General features: G+C 43.5%; 1 protein-coding gene across 1 annotated transcript; it reads right to left on the bottom strand.

Annotated features, from left to right (window-relative positions):
- Window positions 1–9270: 9270 nt before the first annotated feature.
- LOC142768870 (uncharacterized) lies at window positions 9271–17711 on the bottom strand. Its single transcript, XM_075871312.1, has 4 exons — window positions 17417–17711; window positions 15941–16168; window positions 12691–12912; window positions 9271–9713 (listed from the first exon to the last, which is right to left on the bottom strand). Exons 1-4 carry the CDS (start codon window positions 17624–17626, stop codon window positions 9432–9434), a joined length of 942 nt encoding a protein of 313 aa, XP_075727427.1. The 5' UTR covers window positions 17627–17711; the 3' UTR covers window positions 9271–9431.
- Between the last annotated feature and the right edge of the window lie 1543 nt (window positions 17712–19254).

Here is a 19254-nt window from a genome sequence, read left to right as displayed (position 1 = left end):
TCTATGGCATTGCCTTTTTTTTTACAGAAAAGAAGTTTTTCTTGATAGTCTCCGCAGCTTTTCTATTAAAACCGTACATGCACAAGGTCACACACAGTCTGAAAAAAAAAAGTGGCTATGGTCGGTACAATGTGCCGTTCGTTTTCTCGGCCCCGAAGAAGCTCGCTCAGCTACCGTCTAGCGGCGATGCTTGGCTAAATGGGAACGGCTTTACTTGCTTTGTATTGCCTGGTCACTGCAACGCGTTCATGTGAATCCAGCGATCTCTTTGTGCGTCTTCGGTTCATTCATTGCGGACTCGTGAGAGTGAAGGTGATTATCGGAAGCTACGGTAATTGCTAATAAGTAACACGCACGCAGTGTTCATATGTCGTACGAGCGAGCCTGGCGAAGCGTAGTCTCCAGCTGCCTCGTCTCTGCTCGGTCAAGCGTCAATTTCAGAATCACTGCTCAGAAGAGGATTGAACCGAAAATGATTCCCCAACACGTGAATCGCCGCGATTCCATATTCGTCGGCCATATGATCATCGCTTCTAAACTCTGATCATGGCAGCGGCGACAATGGGTATGGCGAAGACATGCCTAGAAGACGAAATGTCAACTGAAAAGCTTGTCACCATTTCTTGTGGCCATGTGATCAGACGGGGGGGAGGGTCACGGGAGTAGATTTCTTGGCAGCTTTGGTAGCGTTGAGAAGTTGAAAATTGGTGGACACTGCACCTGTTTTGAATCGGGTTCATCAATACTCGTCATACTGATTGATCGAACGTACCTTTGAAACAGCTGGATGTCGTGGCTTGGCGCTGGATGGTTGCACAGGAACAGCGTTAGGTGGACGTGGCAAAGCAATCGTTGACGGCTGCGGCACAGCAGTGGTAACCAGCTGCCGCAAACCTTCACCTGGCGGCTGCACCGCAAAGTCGAATTGATGCTGCACATCTCCGACACTTCCCGCAGGACACGTACGCTGCTGTAATTCGAAGAGACACTTCTTTATGCTGTAGATCCTTAAGGAAAGTGTTGCTTTGTGTCGCCTTGTAAAAGGGTACTACAAACAAGAAAGTTTTTCATCCCTCTGTTGCACTATTGGTACCGAATTGTCAATAAGGCATCTACAATTCCGCGTTGACGCAAAAACCATGACATACGTCAAGTTGATATCACTGCTCCTTTTAAAGACTAGTGCACAAATTTTTGACTCGTGCTAGTGTGCACAAGAAGAACGCTGCTTAGATGTATTGCCATCGCGATAGTGGGCCACTTCTTTGGAAATAGACGTAGTAAGAACTTTGTTGTATAAAGAGGTGATGGGTCTTACCAAGTCTGCATATACATATACGTAATTTGAAATGATTAAGCCCATTTTCAAAACTACCTAAGTTAGACTACTTCATACAAAAACAAATGTGATGTCGAAGGCTCCTGAAATGCCTACAAAAGGAACATTTCTTTCTATTATCGTACTTCTACAGAAATTCAGCCATAAAGAAACTCTTTACGGCAAAACAACAGCTTGGCTTCGTTTATCGTTATTCTAACAACGAAGCTTTCCAAACAAGTTCATTTCTCTTGCTTGACCCTCAGTATTGATGAAAGCCCTTATGATGTCATATTCCAAGGTGGTGGGCTGTCTACCTGCTCATCTCGAACAGCCTCTCATCTATTGATTGGGAACTTCAAGGGTTTGGTTCATCTGGTAAAGTCGTGTAATAAAATTTTTGTCGGGTGGATATCTATATTCCTAAAATTAGTTGGAGATGTGTATTAGGCAGTGTTAAAAATCAAACTTTGTGATGAAAAAAGCCTTTTGATGCCACAAAGAAAGGGATTCAAGCTGTCGGTAAAGAAATATTTCTTTGGCCTGCAATTTTCTCAACTGGCTCGTCAATCACATGAGTTTTCAGAGCGTTTCGGTGGAGCTGTTGGTAAATAATTTTCATTGGCAAAAAAATATTCACTGCAGTCAGCTGTCTCTTTATTCTGTAGAAGAAGGAAAATTCAGCCTAGATATCATCGAAAACTTCTGTCATGCATAGATAATTTTCCGGAAAGAAACTTCAGCTTCCATTTGATCTAAAAAAACTATCTTGTAACATATTTTCTTTATTAGAAGGTTTCGAGCGTTTGAAATAAGACAACTGACTTGTGTGTGATTTTTTTATCTCCACTAAATATTTCCCCATGCGCGTAAACATTAGATGTATAGGCTCTTGTGATTTTGAGCCTGCGCCAAGTAACTGTGCCCTTGGAATGCTAATTACAGAAAACGTAGAGCAGTAAGCAAGCAGTTATCTACCTGCACTTCACTTATTGAATGAGATGACACAATTTTCAGGTTCAGTAAACTGTGGAACCAAAGCACAAAGGACGTCCGAGTAAACAAGGAACACAATATTTTTCCGAGAATTATGTGGCGAAATTCCTGAAGAAAAATTACCTCTTTTGTACACGCATGCGTGTCCCACTATTTTTCTTCAATGTATGAAAAGAGGTTAGGCATATGTTCCAGTCTTTCAAGTAGGTTTGGAAGGTGGTAAACCCTCGTAACAAAATAGGAGAAGCCATGCTAAAGTCACGTAAGTCAATCTAAGACGTTATAAGCAGTGCATGTGTTTCTGCACCGAGACGCACTGACCAGTGCGCACCTTCAACATAGCTGCTCAAGGCTTTCACTATAACAAGAAATTGGCAGCCGATCCACGCAGTGATAGCTGATTACGGAGTGAAGCTCCTCAGACGATCATGAAATGTTTGTGAAATATTCATTAAATGACCACGAGAGGCGCCAGGTGGTCGCCGGGGCGCGCCAATGGACGCTGATCGCATCGGCCGCTCTTTGCGTCGGAGTCTACAGTGCTCATGCTTTGCTTACGTAGCGTCGCTGTGACCAGCGCGTCCAATTATGCAAAAAAGGATTAGTGCGCCTCACGTTCCATTTAAAATTCCTAAACAGCTATAGAGTAGCGCCAACCGCGTCCCTTCGTCTCTGTCTCCACCATAGAATTTCATACAATATTACCTAGAGTGAAATCTGGCGCTAGTGTCTACGTGAGCTCCTTCAGCGGTCCTTGTACCCACATGTGAACTATGGCGAGTACAGGTTTCGGATCTGCTTCGAATGAATCACGTTCTTGAGATTCGTGACGCTCTTTTTCTGAATGTACAACGAAGTGATATGAAGTTATGTCTAATTGAAACTTGCTTCATTTTGTGTACGCAAACTTTATTGAAAATGTTTTTGTGACGAGGCGGTAGAACTAAAACCTGCACAAATTTAACCACCAGGGTATGCATTCCTCTGCTATTGCTTTCCAGATTTGGCATCAAGATGTAATGAGTTATTCTTCACAACATTTCAAAACAAACATTCTTGTTTAGCCCTCCAAAGTACGCGGTATCTGTTTATAAAAATAACAGCACTTTATTAAGTGAGAAACACTTAAAATTTCGTCTGCTGCGAAGCCAGGTGCGTCTGTTCAAGTGGTCTGCCCCCAACGCAACTCTCGTTTTGTTGTGAAGTCGAGTCCGATGAGCGTGGCGGTGCGTCTACTTCGTGTAGCCGTAGTTTTTCAATTTATTTCAACGAGTTGTGGCAAGACGCACAATCAATAAACTCTAACCAGATGTGATATCTTGCACTGGCATGGGACGCTTCATCTATGTGCAGCCGTGATTGAACGACGGTTCGCTTAGACTGTCCAACACGACTTATCCAGATAAAACATTGCAGTAGATGGAGAGGCCCAGCAGCTTTCAGCTTCTTTGAACAACAAAGATGCACCTTCAGTCCTTTGGGCCCTGTCAACTGAAAAGCGTGTCACCATTTCTTGTGGCCAATTGATTAGACGAGGGAGTCATGGGAGGGAATTTCTTGGCAGCTTTGGCAGCGTTGAAAATCAGCGGACTTTGCACCTGTTTTGAATCGAGTTCATCAATACTTGTCATACTGATCGATCGAACGTACCTCTGGAACAGCTGGATATCGTCGCTTGGCGCTGGATTGTTGCAGAGGAACAGCGTTAGGTGGACGTGGCAAAGCAATCGTTGACGGCTGCGACACAGCAGTGGTAACCAGCTGCGGCAAACCTTCACCTGGCGGCTGCACCGCAAAGTCGAATTGATGCTGCACATATCCGCCACTTCCCGCAGGACACGTACGCTGCTGTAATCCAAACAGACACTTCTTTATGCTGTAGATCCTTAAGGAAAGTGTTGCTTTGTGTCGCTTTGTAAAAGGGTACTACAAACAAGAAAGTTTTTCATCCCTCTGTTTCGCAATTGGTACCGAATTGTCAATAAAGCATCTGCAATTCCGCGTTGATGCAAAAACCATGACATACGTCAAGTTGATATCACTGCTCCTTTTAAAGACTAGTGCACAGATGCTTGACTCGTGCTAGTGTGCACAAGAAGAGCGCTGGCTGGGTGTATTGTCATCGCGGTAGTGTGCAACTTCTTTAGAAATAGACGTAGTAAGAACTTTGTTGTATAAAGAGGTGATGAGTCTTACCAAGTCTGTATATGCATATATCTATATTGAAATGACTCGACCCATTTTTAAAAGTACCTAAGTTAGACTACTTCATAAAAGAACAACTGTGATGTCGAAGGCTCTTGGAACGCCTACAAAAGGAACATTCCTTTCTATCATCGTACTTCTACGAAAATTCAGCCACCAAAAAACTCTTTACGGAAAACAACAGCTTCGCTTCGTTTATCGTCATTCTGACAACGAAGCTTTCCAAATAAGTTCATTTTCTTGACCCTCAGTTTTGATGAAAGCCCTTATGATGCCATATTCCAAAGTGGTGGGCTGTCCACTTGCTCATCTCGAACAGCCTCTCATCTACACATTGCGAAATTCAAGGGGTTGGTTTTATTTGGTAAAGTTGTGTAATCAATTTTCTGTCGTGTCGATACTCATATGTCTTAAAATTAGTTGCTGATGTGTAATAGGCAATGTTAAACAATGGAACTTTATGAATGAATAAAGCATCTCTAGGCCGCAAGAAAAGGATGCAAATCGTCGTTAGAGAAACTTTCGTTAAGCTTGCAATTTTCTCAACTGGCTCGTCAATTAAATGAGTTTTCAGAGCGTTTCGATGGAGCTGTTGTTAAATAATTTTCATTGGCCTAAAAATAGGCTCTGCAGCTAGCTCTATTTCAATTTTGGTTAAAAAAAAGGTTCAGCCTAGAAATCATTGAAACTGTCGTCATGCATAGATAAATTTCCGCAACAATTGTTCGGCTTCCATTTGATCTACAAAAGCGATCTCGTAACATATTGTCCATATTAGAACGACAACTGACTTGTGTGTAACTTTATATAATTTCCCCATGCGTGTAAATATTATATGTATAGTCTCTTGTGATTTCGAATCTGCGTCAAGTAATTGCGCCCTTGGAATGCTCACTATAGAAAATGCTGAGAGGTAAGCAAGCAGTTATCTACCTGCACTTCGCTTATTGAATAAGATGACTGTGATAATATTGGCAGAAGACTAAAGACAACAAAGAAGAGCAGACAAGATCGGGAGGCGCGTGACAGCGTTCGAAGCAGCGAAGCCGGCAAGGACAGACAGTTCTTGGCTGGACGAACGGTCTGTGGAACTAGGAGGTGTCCTCTAGGTGCTGTACTGTCCTGGGCTCTAGCTGTGTGACTGGCCTAGGGACCAGGCAATCCACTGCTGTTCCGGCTGCCGTTCCTGACAGCTGGACAACCGGTGAACGAAGCCTCGACTCCGGCTGGGTGACTGGCCCACGGACCAGGCGAGGTTCCGCTGTTCCGGCTGCTGTCCCGAGTCATTACGAGTTCCCGTTTGCTGTGGGCCGCTGATTCTGCTGCCGTTCCGGGTGGCTGGCACGACCCAGGAGTGCTGATGGGACGAACGCGGCGGCTTAGAGCTGTTGCTACAGTGCGGAGCTTCCGAGTGACCGCTACCCTCATGCTGCTACTGCGGCAGAAGGCCGTGAGATGGCGTGGGCCAACTCATGTTGAAGACGTCAACGGAACCGATGACACGTCATGCGAGCGATCGGCGTCCAAGCCCAATCAAAAAACGGCGAGAGACTTCTAAGTGAGAGATTTCACATAGAACTGCATTTGACAGACTATTTAGAGATGATCCATTAGTAGTTGCTTTTTCCGTGTAAATATATTTTTTTTTTGTGTGTGTGTGTGCACTCGTGGCTCGATTGTTTCTTGGTTAGCGGTCTTGGCCCCAAAACAAGACAATACGTCACAATCTGGCAAGCCTGCCAGGATCGGCACTTAACATCTTTCATTCGAGAATTGGCCGCGCACAGGATGCCTGTTAACGTGCAGGAACTCCTTTATTTATTTATTTATTTATTTTTTCATTTATTTATTTATATATTCGATACCTACAGCGCCCAACTGGGCATTATTGTAGGGAGAAACAAACAGGAAAAGATACAGGTAGTATATACAACATGAAAAGCAACAAACATTCTGAAGGAATAAACATAACATCAACACTCTACACATAAATAAAATATTAAAAAGACTAAACATCACTTTACTAAGAGGTTGATACACGTTGTAATAATACGAAAAAGCAACACAACATATTATAAAAGTAAAGCTTTTAAACACGAATTAACTTTATGGATACATAAGCTCATATGAAAGACAGTAGAAAACACAACTAGACAGAAGGTGTAAATGGTGAGCTAAAGCTCAAAATATCCCACATATGTCATGCAAAACCTAGTTAAACAAACATTCTGCGAGGGCTTCATCAAAGGAAGTCGGCAATGAAAGTACAACTTCATTCGGGGCACTATTCCAGTCATGGACTGTCCTCGGAAAAAAGAACGTTTAGATAGGTTGATCCGACACCTATATTTCCTAACCTTCAGGGAATGGTCTACGCAGGCAGATCTATAGGTAGCATCAAGTATGTAGGTTTCTTTCCTTAAGCCTGTTGCACCTATAAAAATTTCGTGGAACAGTTTCAGGCGCATGTACTTCCGCCTGTCCTGCAAAGACGGCCATTCAAGATTGTCCCGTATATCGGAAGAGCTTTTTCTGAAATCATAGTTTGATGATACAAATCGTGCTGCACGCTTTAGGATGCGCACTAATTTGTCAATGCATGTCTTTGTACCGGGGTCCCAAGCGGAACATCCATATTCTAATATAGTGCGAACATTTGAAAAGTAAAAAACTTCTTTTAACTTAGGAGGAGCTTGCTTGAGGTTACGCCTTAGAAAGTTGAGGACCCGACTAGCCTTTGCTGCTACGTAATCAATATGGTCATTCAAGTAAAATTCATTTTTGTATAAAACCTCTAAATATTTGTAGCTGGGTACAATCGCGAGGCTTTCGCAATCAAGAGAGTATTCGTATGTAAAGTATGACGTTTTGTAGAAAACCGGACAATGTGACATTAAAAAAAAATTAGCGTCATATTCTACGTATACCACCATAGTAGTATCTTGTCGAGGTTACTTTGTAGTTGTACACTGTCATTCAAAGTATTATTTTAACGGTAAAGACAACAGTCATCGGCATACAATCTGAGACGGCTTGATACTCCTTCGTCTATATCATTGATAAATATGAAAAAAGGAAGAGGCCCGAGTACAGATCCCTGAGGAACACCTGACATGACTGTTTCATGTGATGAGGTCATTCCGTTAAGAACAACACACTGTTTTCGGTCAGTAAGGTAAGCCTCAATCAACTGAAAAAGCGCCGTGGGAATATTAAGTGCAGACAGTTTTACAAGTAATAAATTGTGTGCTACCGAATCGAAGGCCTTTTGAAAGTCTAAGAAGATACAGTCCACCTGTTTGCCATTTTAATCGACAAAGCTATATCATGAGAAAACTCAATCAATTGAGTATCGCATGAGAGACCTCTCCTAAACCCATGCTGTTCTGGGGTGAAAAAATTCTTTTCTTGGAGATGAGCCATTAGGTTAGAGTAAATGATATGCTCTAGTACCTTGCATGAAACACTACTTAGTGAAATGGGTCTGTAGTTTTGACTCTGTGTGTTATTGCCGCTTTTGAATATAAAAACTACATTTGCTGTTTTCCAGTCACGAGGTAAAGCACCGCAATCAAGTGACTTTTGATAGAGAATCGTTAGAAAAGGGGCAAATGATGCAGCACAATACTTTATTACATAATTCGAAATGTGATCGGGTTCGTGGGCTGACATCACATTTTATTTTCGTAGTAGCGTTATTATTTCCTTCTCCCAAAAGGATATATCACTCATTTGTGGTAAGTTCAAAACAGTTTTCAGGCCACTGGCCTGGGAGCGCAGGTCGCGTGGTCTTGCGCCGACTTAGAGCGAATGTTGCAAGAAGACCTCGATGAAGAACAAAAGAGACTAGATTTTGAACTGCGGTACATGTGAAAAAAAATGACAATGAGCGTGTGCCTTTGTGACTAGAAGGAGGGAAGCTGTTGTCTGAGATAAGCACAGCTATCTTGGAAATCCGAGAGATTGCAAATAGGGTGGCGCTTAAGAAGGTTAATGAAGAGGACCAAGTCAATCCTCTCCAGGGTGAGATAGCTATCCATTAGTGGATAACTATCTGTACTGGATTAGTTATCCAGTAGAGAAATTTCATGGTCTCCACTACCCTCAACTGCACCAGTGCTGACCGCGCAGCGGGAAACTACGGACACAGGCGTAGCCTCTCAGGGCACACGGGGGAGGGCAAACTGGTGTCGTCGTGGAAGCAAAAGCAAACACGCGAAAGAGGACAGACAACATGGCGCAACTTTAGTTACTACTAGAGACTTCAGTTCTATTCGACCTCAAGGGGCATAGGCGCTCGCCAAGCACATTTTAAACTTTACAATGTGATGGATTGACAAATACATGCACACATGGTCAGATGCAGGCAGGAACGGATGGTCGGATGTACGTATGGACAGGGAGAGTACGGTCCATATTTAAACCATATGCGTGCAATGGACGATCCTTGTGTGGTATATATGACACCTGTACTTTGGTCCGGCAAGGAGTTACGACATCGACGGCGTCGACAGATATTTTGCTAGTCTAACGAGCCTGAAGCGTGGAAGCTTGGGCAAGTTGGTAGGACATAACTGAATGCAGCAACAGTGTCCTTGTTTTGTCGCTTCCGTAGTTACGAAGTAACTACTTCCAGGTTGCGCTGTTCCTGCATTCAGCTAAGAAGCCTAGCTCCTAAAAAGCATTTATTTTGTGTGTGTGGATTGAAGACAGTGTGAAACTTTCTTTAAATAGACATTCGAAAGGCGATGTTCGAGAAGTGCCGCTGCAAATAAAGTCTTAATCAGAGTGAACGACTTTGAGTAACGATGTGTAAAAGAGGCCAACTGCGAATGAACTGGCACGCTGTGCAGAGAAAGCATTCATGTGGCGTGCTTCTTTGCAGGAAGGTGTCGTGATGGCTATCAGAGCACTAAACCGACTGATCTGCCACCATGCAAAGGGAATGTGTACATAACGGCTTGGAACCTACCTCTGGAACAGCTGGACATCGTGGCTTGGCTCTGGATGGTTGCAGAGGAGCAGCGTAAAATGGCTGCAGCGGTACAGCGTAAGGTGGATGTGGCAAAGCAATTGTTGGAAGCTGAGGCGCAGTGGCGTTCACCAGCTGCGGATAACCTTCACCTGGCGGCTGCACCGCAAAGTCGAATTGATGCTGCACATCTCCGCCACTTGCCGCAGGACACGTACGCTGCTGTAATCCAAAGAGACACTACTTTATGCTGTAGATCCTTAAGGAAAGTGTTGCTTTGCGTCGCCTTGTAAAAGGGTACTACAAACAAGAATGTTTTTCATCGCTCAGTTGCACTATTGATACCGAATTGTCAATGAGGCATCTACAATTCCGCGTTGACGCAAAAACCATGACATACGTCGAGTTGATATCACTGCTCCTTTTAAAGACTAGTGCACAGATGTCTGACTCGTAATAGTGTGCACAAGAAGAGCACTGCTTGGAAGTATTTTCATCGCGGTAGTGTGCAACTTCTTTGGAAATAGACGTAGTAAGAACTTTCTTGTATAAAGAGGTGATGAGTCTTACCAAGTCTGCATGTGCATATATGTACATTGAAATGATTCAACCTATTTTAAAAAGTGCCTAAGTTAGACTACTTCATACAAGAACAACTGTCATGTGGAAGGCTTTTGGAACGCCTACAAAAGGAACATTCCTTTCTATCATCGTACTTCTAGAAAAATAAGCCATTAAAAAACTCTTTACGGCAAAAGAACAGCTTCGCTTCGTTTATCGTCATTCCAACAACGATGCTTTCCAAACAAGTTCATTTCTCTTTCTTGACACCCTGTTTCAATGAAAGCCCTTATGATGTCGTATTCCAAGGTGGTGGGCTGTCCTATGTTAAAGGAATTTCTTTTAACTTAGAAGGAGCTTGCTTGAAGTTACGCCTTACGAAGTTCAGGACCCGACTAGCTTTCGCTGCTACGTAATTATAATGGTCATTGAAGTAAAAGTCATTTTTGTGTAAAACCCCTAAATATTTGTAGCTGGGTACAATCGCGAGACTTTCGCAATCAAGAGAGTATTTCGTATGTAAAGTATGACGTTTTGTAGAAAACAGGACAATGTTACATTAAAAAACATTTAGCGTCATATTACACGTATAACACCATAGTAGTATCTTGTCGAGGTCACTTTGTAGTTGTACACTGTCATTCAAAGTATTATTTTAACGGTAAAGACAACAGTCATCGGCATACAATCTGAGACGGCTTGATACTCCTTCGTCTATATCATTGATAAATATCAAAAAAGGAAGAGGCCCGAGTACAGATCCCTGAGGAACACCTGACATGACTGTTTCATGTGATGAGGTCATTCCGTTAAGAACAACACACTGTTTTCGGTCAGTAAGGTAAGCCTCAATCAACTGAAAAAGCGCCGTGGGAATATTAAGTGCAGACAGTTTTACAAGTAATAAATTGTGTGCTACCGAATCGAAGGCCTTTTGAAAGTCTAAGAAGATACAGTCCACCTGTTTCCCATTTTAATCGACAAAGCTATATCATGAGAAAACTCAATCAATTGAGTATCGCATGAGAGACCTCTCCTAAACCCATGCTGTTCTGGGGTGAAAAAATTGTTTTCTTGGAGATGAGCCATTAGGTTAGAGTAAATGATATGCACTAGTACCTTGCATGAAACACTACTTAGTGAAATGGGTCTGTAGTTTTGACTCTGTGTGTTATTGCCGCTTTTGAATACAAAAACTACATTTGCTGTTTTCCAGTCACGAGGTAAAGCACCGCAATCAAGTGACTTTTGATAGAGAATCGTTAGAAAAGAGGCAAATGATGCAGCACAATACTTTATTACATAATTCGAAATGTGATCGGGTTCGTGGGCTGACATCACATTTTATTTTCGTAGTAGCGTTATTATTTCCTTCTCCCAAAAGGATATATCACTCATTTGTGGTAAGTTCAAAACAGTTTTCAGGCCACTGGCCTGGGAGCGCAGGTCGCGTGGTCTTGCGCCGACTTAGAGCGAATGTTGCAAGAAGACCTCGATGAAGAACAAAAGAGACTAGATTTTGAACTGCGGTACATGTGAAAAAAAATGACAATGAGCGTGTGCCTTTGTGACTAGAAGGAGGGAAGCTGTTGTCTGAGATAAGCACAGCTATCTTGGAAATCCGAGAGATTGCAAATAGGGTGGCGCTTAAGAAGGTTAATGAAGAGGACCAAGTCAATCCTCTCCAGGGTGAGATAGCTATCCATTAGTGGATAACTATCTGTACTGGATTAGTTATCCAGTAGAGAAATTTCATGGTCTCCACTACCCTCAACTGCACCAGTGCTGACCGCGCAGCGGGAAACTACGGACACAGGCGTAGCCTCTCAGGGCACACAGGGGAGGGCAAACTGGTGTCGTCGTGGAAGCAAAAGCAAACACGCGAAAGAGGACAGACAACATGGCGCAACTTTAGTTACTACTAGAGACTTCAGTTCTATTCGACCTCAAGGGGCATAGGCGCTCGCCAAGCACATTTTAAACTTTACAATGTGATGGATTGACAAATACATGCACACATGGTCAGATGCAGGCAGGAACGGATGGTCGGATGTACGTATGGACAGGGAGAGTACGGTCCATATTTAAACCATATGCGTGCAATGGACGATCCTTGTGTGGTATATATGACACCTGTACTTTGGTCCGGCAAGGAGCTACGACATCGACGGCGTCGACAGATATTTTGCTAGTCTAACGAGCCTGAAGCGTGGAAGCTTGGGCAAGTTGGTAGGACATAACTGAATGCAGCAACAGTGCCCTTGTTTTGTCGCTTCCGTAGTTACGAAGTAACTACTTCCAGGTTGCGCTGTTCCTGCATTCAGCTAAGAAGCCTAGCTCCTAAAAAGCATTTATTTTGTGTGTGTGGATTGAAGACAGTGTGAAGTTTTCTTTAAATAGACATTCAAAAGGCGATGTTCGAGAAGTGCCGCTGCAAATAAAGTCTTAATCAGAGTGAACGACTTTGAGTAACGATGTGTAACAGAGGCCAACTGCGAATGAACTGGCACGCTGTGCAGAGAAAGCATTCATGTGGCGTGCTTCTTTGCAGGAAGGTGTCGTGATGGCTATCAGAGCACTAAACCGACTGATCTGCCACCATGCAAAGGGAATGTGTAGATAACGGCTTGGAACCTACCTCTGGAACAGCTGGACATCGTGGCTTGGCTCTGGATGGTTGCAGAGGAGCAGCGTAAAATGGCTGCAGCGGTACAGCGTAAGGTGGATGTGGCAAAGCAATTGTTGGAAGCTGAGGCGCAGTGGCGTTCACCAGCTGCGGATAACCTTCACCTGGCGGCTGCACCGCAAAGTCGAATTGATGCTGCACATCTCCGCCACTTGCCGCAGGACACGTACGCTGCTGTAATCCAAAGAGACACTACTTTATGCTGTAGATCCTTAAGGAAAGTGTTGCTTTGCGTCGCCTTGTAAAAGGGTACTACAAACAAGAATGTTTTTCATCGCTCAGTTGCACTATTGATACCGAATTGTCAATGAGGCATCTACAATTCCGCGTTGACGCAAAAACCATGACATACGTCAAGTTGATATCACTGCTCCTTTTAAAGACTAGTGCACAGATGTCTGACTCGTAATAGTGTGCACAAGAAGAGCACTGCTTGGAAGTATTTTCATCGCGGTAGTGTGCAACTTCTTTGGAAATAGACGTAGTAAGAACTTTCTTGTATGAAGAGGTGATGAGTCTTACCAAGTCTGCATATGCATATATGTACATTGAAATGATTCAACCCATTTTAAAAAGTGCCTAAGTTAGACTACTTCATACAAGAACAACTGTCATGTCGAAGGCTTTTGGAACGCCTACAAAAGGAACATTCCTTTTTATCATCGTACTTCTACAAAAATTCAGCCATTAAGAAACTCTTTACCGCAAAAGAACAGCTTCGCTTCGTTTATCGTCATTCAAACAACGATGCTTTCCAAACAAGTTCATTTCTCTTTCTTGACCCCCTGTTTCAATGAAAGCCCTTATGATGTCGTATTCCAAGGTGGTGGGCTGTCCTAAGTTAAAAGAATTTCTTTTAACTTAGAAGGAGCTTGCTTGAAGTTACGCCTTAGGAAGTTCAGGACCCGACTAGCCTTCGCTGATACGTAAATAATATGGTCATTGAAGCAAAAGTCATTTTTGTGTAAAACCCCTAAATATTTGTAGCTGGGTACAATCGCGAGGCTTTCGCAATCAAGAGAGTATTTCGTATGTAAAGTGTGATGTTTTGTAGAAAACTGGACAATGTTACATTTAGAAAAATTTAGCGTCATATTCCACGTATAACACCATAGTAGTATCTTGTCAAGGTCACTTTGTAGTTGTACACTGTCATTCAAAGTATAAATTTCACGGTAAAGATAGCACTCATCGGCATACAATCTGAGACGGCTTGATACTCCTTCGCCTATATCATTGATAAATATCAAAAAAGGAAGAGGCCCGAGAACAGATCCCTTGAGGAACACCTGACAAGACTGTTTCATGTGACGAGGTCATTCCTTTAAGAACAACGCACTGTTTTCGGTCAGTAAGGTAAGCCTCAATTCAATGAAAAAGCGCCGTGGGAATATTAAGTGCAGACAGTTTTACAAGTAATAAATTGTGTGCTACCGAGTCGAAGGCCTTTTGAAAGTCTAAGAAAATACAGTCCACCTGTTTGCCATTATTAATCGACAAAGCTATATCATGAGAAAACTCAATCAATTGAGTGTCGAATGAGAGACCTCTCCTAAAACCATGCTGTGCTGGGGTGAAAAAATTGTTTCTTGGAGATGAGCCATTAGGTTAGGGTAAATGATAAGCTCTAGTACCTTGCATGAAACACTAGTTGGTGAAATAGGTCTGTAGTTTTGACTCTGTGTTATTGCCGCTTTTGAATATAAAAACGACATTTGCTGTTTTCTAGTCACGCGGTAAAGCACCGGATTCAAGTGACTTTTGATAGAGAATCGTTAGAAAAGGGGCAAATGATGCAGCACAATACTTTAATATATAATTCGAAATGTGATCGGGTCGGGGGGCTGACTTCACATTCACTTTTCGTAGTAGCGTTATTATTCCCTACTCACAAAAAATTATATCACTCATTTGTGGTAAGTTCAAAACAGTTTTCAGGCCACTGGCTTGGGAGCGCAGGTCAAGTGGTCTTGCGCTGACTTAGAGCGAATGTTGCAAGAAAACCTCGATGAGGAACAAAAGAGACTAGATTTTGAACTGCGGTACATGCGAAAAAAAATGACAATGAGCGTGTGCCTCTGTGACTAGAAGGAGGGAAGCTGTTGTCTGAGATAAGCACAGCTATCTTGAAAATCCGAGAGATCGCGAATAGGGTGGTGGTTAAGAAGGTTAATGAATAGAACCAAGTCAATCCTCTCCAGGGTGAGATAGTTATCCATTAGTGGATAACTATCTCTACTGGATAAGTTATCCTGTAGAGAAATTTCATGGTCTCTACTACTGCATTCGTTATCCAGTAGTGGAGACCATGAAACTCCATGGTCTCCACTACCCTATACTGCACCAGTGCCGACCGCGCAGCAGGAAACTACGGACACAGGCGTAGCCTCTCATGGCACACAGGGGAGGGAAAACTGGTGTCGTCGTGGAAGCAAAAGAAAACACGCGAAAGAGGACAGAAAACATGGCGCAACTTTAGTTACTACTAGAGACTTCAGTTCTGTTCGACCTCAAGGGGCATAGGCGCTCGCCAAGCACATTTTAGAACTTACAATGTGATGGATCGACAAATACATGCACACATGGTCAGATGCAGGCAGGAACGGATGGTCGGATGTACGTATGGACAGGGAGAGTACGGTCCATATTTAAACCATATGCGTGCAATGGACGATCCTTGTGTGGTATATATGACACCTCTACTTTGGTCCGACAAGGAGCTACGACATCGACGGCGTCAACGTATATCTTGCTAGTCTAACGAGCCTGAAGCGTGGAAGCTTGGGCAAGTTGGTAGGACATAACTGAATGCAGGAACAGCGTCCTTGTTTTGTCGCTTCCGTAGTTACGAAGTAACTACTTCGAGGTTGCGCGGTTCCTGCATTCAGCTAAGGAGCCTAGCTCCTAAAAAGCATTTATTTTGTGTGCGTGGATTGTAGACAGTGTGAAATTTTCTTTAAATAGACATTCGAAAGGCGATGTTCGAGAAGTGCCGCTGCAAATAAAGTCTTAATCAGAGTGAACGACTTTGAGTAACGATGTGTAAAAGAGGCCAACTGCGAATGAACTGGCATGCTGTGCAGAGAAACCATTCATGTGGCATGCTTCTTTGCAGGAAGGTGTCGTGATGGCTATCAGAGCACTAAACCGACTGATCTGCCACCATGCAAAAGAAATGTGTAGATAACGGCTTGGAACCTACCTCTGGAACAGCTTGACATCGTGGCTTGGCGCTGTATGGTTGCAGAGGAACAGCGTAAGATGGCTGCAGCAGTACAGCGTAAGGTGGGTGTGGCAAAGCAATTGTTGGGAGCGGCGGTGCAGCGGCATTCACCAGCTGCGGAAAACCTTCACCTGGCGGCTGCACCGCAAGGTTGAATTGATGCTGCGCACGCGCACCTCCACCACTTTCCGTAGGACAGGCACACTGCTGCAATCCGAAGAGATACTTCTTTATGCTGTAGACCCTTAAGGAAGGTGTTTCTTTGTGTCGCCTAGTAAAAGGGCACTACAACCAAGAAAGTTTTTCATCCCTCTTTTGCACTATTGGTACCGAATTGTCAATAAAGCATCTACGATTCCGCGTTGACGCAAAAACCATGACATACGTCAAGTTGAAATCACTGCTCCTTTTAAAGACTAGTGCACAGATGTTTGAATCGTAATAGTGTGCACAAGAAGAGCGCTGCTTGGATGTATTGTCATCGTAGTAGTGTGCAACTTCTTTGGAAATAGGCGTAGTAAGAACTTTGTTGTGTAAAGAGGTCATGTTCTTACCAAGTCTGCATATGCATATATGTACATTGAAATGATTGAACCCATTTTTGAATGTACCTTAGTTAGACTACTTCATAAAAGAGCAACTGTGATGTCGAATGCTCTTGGAACGCCTACAAAAGGAACATTCCTTTCTATCATCGTACTTCTACGAAAATTCAGCCACTAAGAAACTCTTTACGGCAAAACAACAGCTTCGCTTCGTTTATCGTCATTCTAACAACGAAGTTTTCCAAAGATGTCCATTTCTCTTTCTTGACCCTCAGTTTCGATGAAAGCCTTTATGATGCCTTATTCCAAGGTGGCGGGCTGTCTACTTGCTCATCTCGACCAGCCTCTCATCTACAGATTAGGAAGTTCAAGGGGTTGGTTTCGTCTGGTTCACCAACTGCGGGAAACCTTCACCTGGTGGCTACACCGCAAAGTTGAATTGATGCTGCGTACGCGCACCTCCGCCATTTCCCGCAGGACAGGCACACTGCTGCAATCCGAAGAGACACTTCTTTACGCTGTTGACCATTTAGAAAAGTGTTGCTTCGTGTAGCCTGATAAAGGGCACAACAACCAAGAAAGTTTTTAAAACTCAATGACTAAATGTCTACAACCGTGGCAGGGTGATGACGTGCACTACGCAAGAAGAAAAAAAATTGTAGATGTATGCACCTCCGGACAAGCTGAGGTGAGGACCGTAGTTTCACCCGACTGCGGTAGAACACCATACAGCTGGGAAGCTCCTTTTCTATTGGGTGTGAGCCCCTGACAGTTCATGCTCTGCGGTAGAATTAGTGCTGACGTACACTACTTAAAAGTGTGCTTGAGTGTCATGCAGCCCAGCACGGTACTGCAGTAATCTTGGCAATGCCATGAACAGCACAAGAATGAATTAATTACGCGCACATACCTGTGCAACAGCTACACGGTAGGCGGTGATGTTGCCTGGTTTCGACGGCAAAAGTCGCGATGGCAGCAGTGTCCCCCTTTCATTGGGCAAGATAGCGCCATGAGGAGAACGCTGAAGCCGGCCATTGCGTCTACCTCTGTTGTCAGATGCCGTAGCCGATGTCCGTCTGTTGGCAGCACGTCCTGGCGTCTTCTTTCGGGCTGGGCTCATTATTCTTCGTGGTGTGGGAACTCCGCGATGAAAACGAATTCCGGCATTCACGCACCTATGCTTCTCTCCACGTTGATAGTCCACCCGCACGTTGACCTGTTGTAAAGAGCCTCAATGTCATGTGCAGGCGCACAACTACGCGATGATCGCTAATTTAGCATGCCGCTTGTCTGGGTCAACCGAAAGTCAAAAGGGTGCGTGAGAAAATGCAATACTTTACGAAGGAGTTTAGATAGTGGAAGCATTCGGCTTCGCAACATTTGTCTTCGTTAAGTGTTTTGCACGGAAAGCGACTTCATATATCAAAAGCGGGTCAGCAGTCGCCACTAAGGTGCTGGAAGGAGGGAGCCGAAACTCATCGGCCTCTTTTTGAATATCGTCTACTACGCGTTAAAGTTGCGTGCCACAAACGTGTACGCTTGCGTCTGTGGTGGCTGTCGTATACTTTTGCCGCTTCGAATGACAGCAGATCACACAATAGGTCGCACTCTGCGTTTTTCTCTATGCATCTACACACTACCCACGTTGGGGAGCTGGAGTATGGCGAGAAGAGCGCATAGACATTCGAGGTGGTTGTTCTACAAAACGCGCGTAATCACAATGATGACTCTTGGTTACATGCCAAGTGCCCTCACGCTTGTGGTAAACTATCATGGTATTTCAGAGCAACACAATGACACCTAAAAACTGAGTGGTAAACGTGGAATAAGTTGATGTTATAAAAATTTGATGAATAGATGCATGCATTATATATGCTGGTTATTAAAACAAAAGAACAAGAGACGTTTAGCGTATGCACGCTTTACGCGCTGGTGTTCTTTCAAATGCGAAGCAACTCCAAGCGAATTTCAGTGACTTTGAGCGTATCATCTATCTATCTATCTATCTATCTATCTATCTATCTATCTATCTATCTATCTATCTACCTATCTATCTATCTATCTATCTACCTGCCTATGACTTTTAGCTCTCCTGGCCATTTAGATTATGGTATCGATTCCACACTTGACTTGGTATGGCATAACATGTCTGTATGAAGAATATATTTGACCAGTCACAACATCAAAATCATAACATGTATGTTATGAATGCCATTATTTACATTTCATGGCCTTGCAGCTCTTACGGTGATTTCGTTCACATGACATGTTGTAAAACAGGTATGGTATGGCATGATTGCATGGCGAATACAAGCGACAGACCCTAACATGAATATCATGACATTCGTGTCATGTAACAACATAACTACATTCCACAGTCATGATGCGCTCGGGGCCGTTTCGCTAGCGTCAAATATACAAAGTTTGGTTTTACAGTACGTGAATGGATGACGAAGGTGTGTGACTGGTGTGAACATGATAACCATCAGGTGCGTGTCATGCAACAACATGACTACATTCCACGCTCATGATGTGCTGGCGGCCGTTTGCTATTGCTTCACATGTACCAAACTTGATATTACGTGACGCGAACGGACGACATAGGTAAATGACACATCCAAACATGATAATCACAACATGCGTGTCATGTAACAACATGACTACATTCCTCACTGATAATGCGCTCGCAGCCGTTTGGCTAGCTTCACACATGCTAAATTTGGTATTATGTGACGCCAATGAATGACG

The sequence above is a fragment of the Rhipicephalus microplus genome, chromosome 1 (genome assembly GCF_043290135.1).
Source record: "Rhipicephalus microplus isolate Deutch F79 chromosome 1, USDA_Rmic, whole genome shotgun sequence".
Lineage (NCBI taxonomy): Eukaryota > Metazoa > Arthropoda > Arachnida > Ixodida > Ixodidae > Rhipicephalus > Rhipicephalus microplus.
This window is presented reverse-complemented; position numbering and strand designations above follow the sequence as displayed.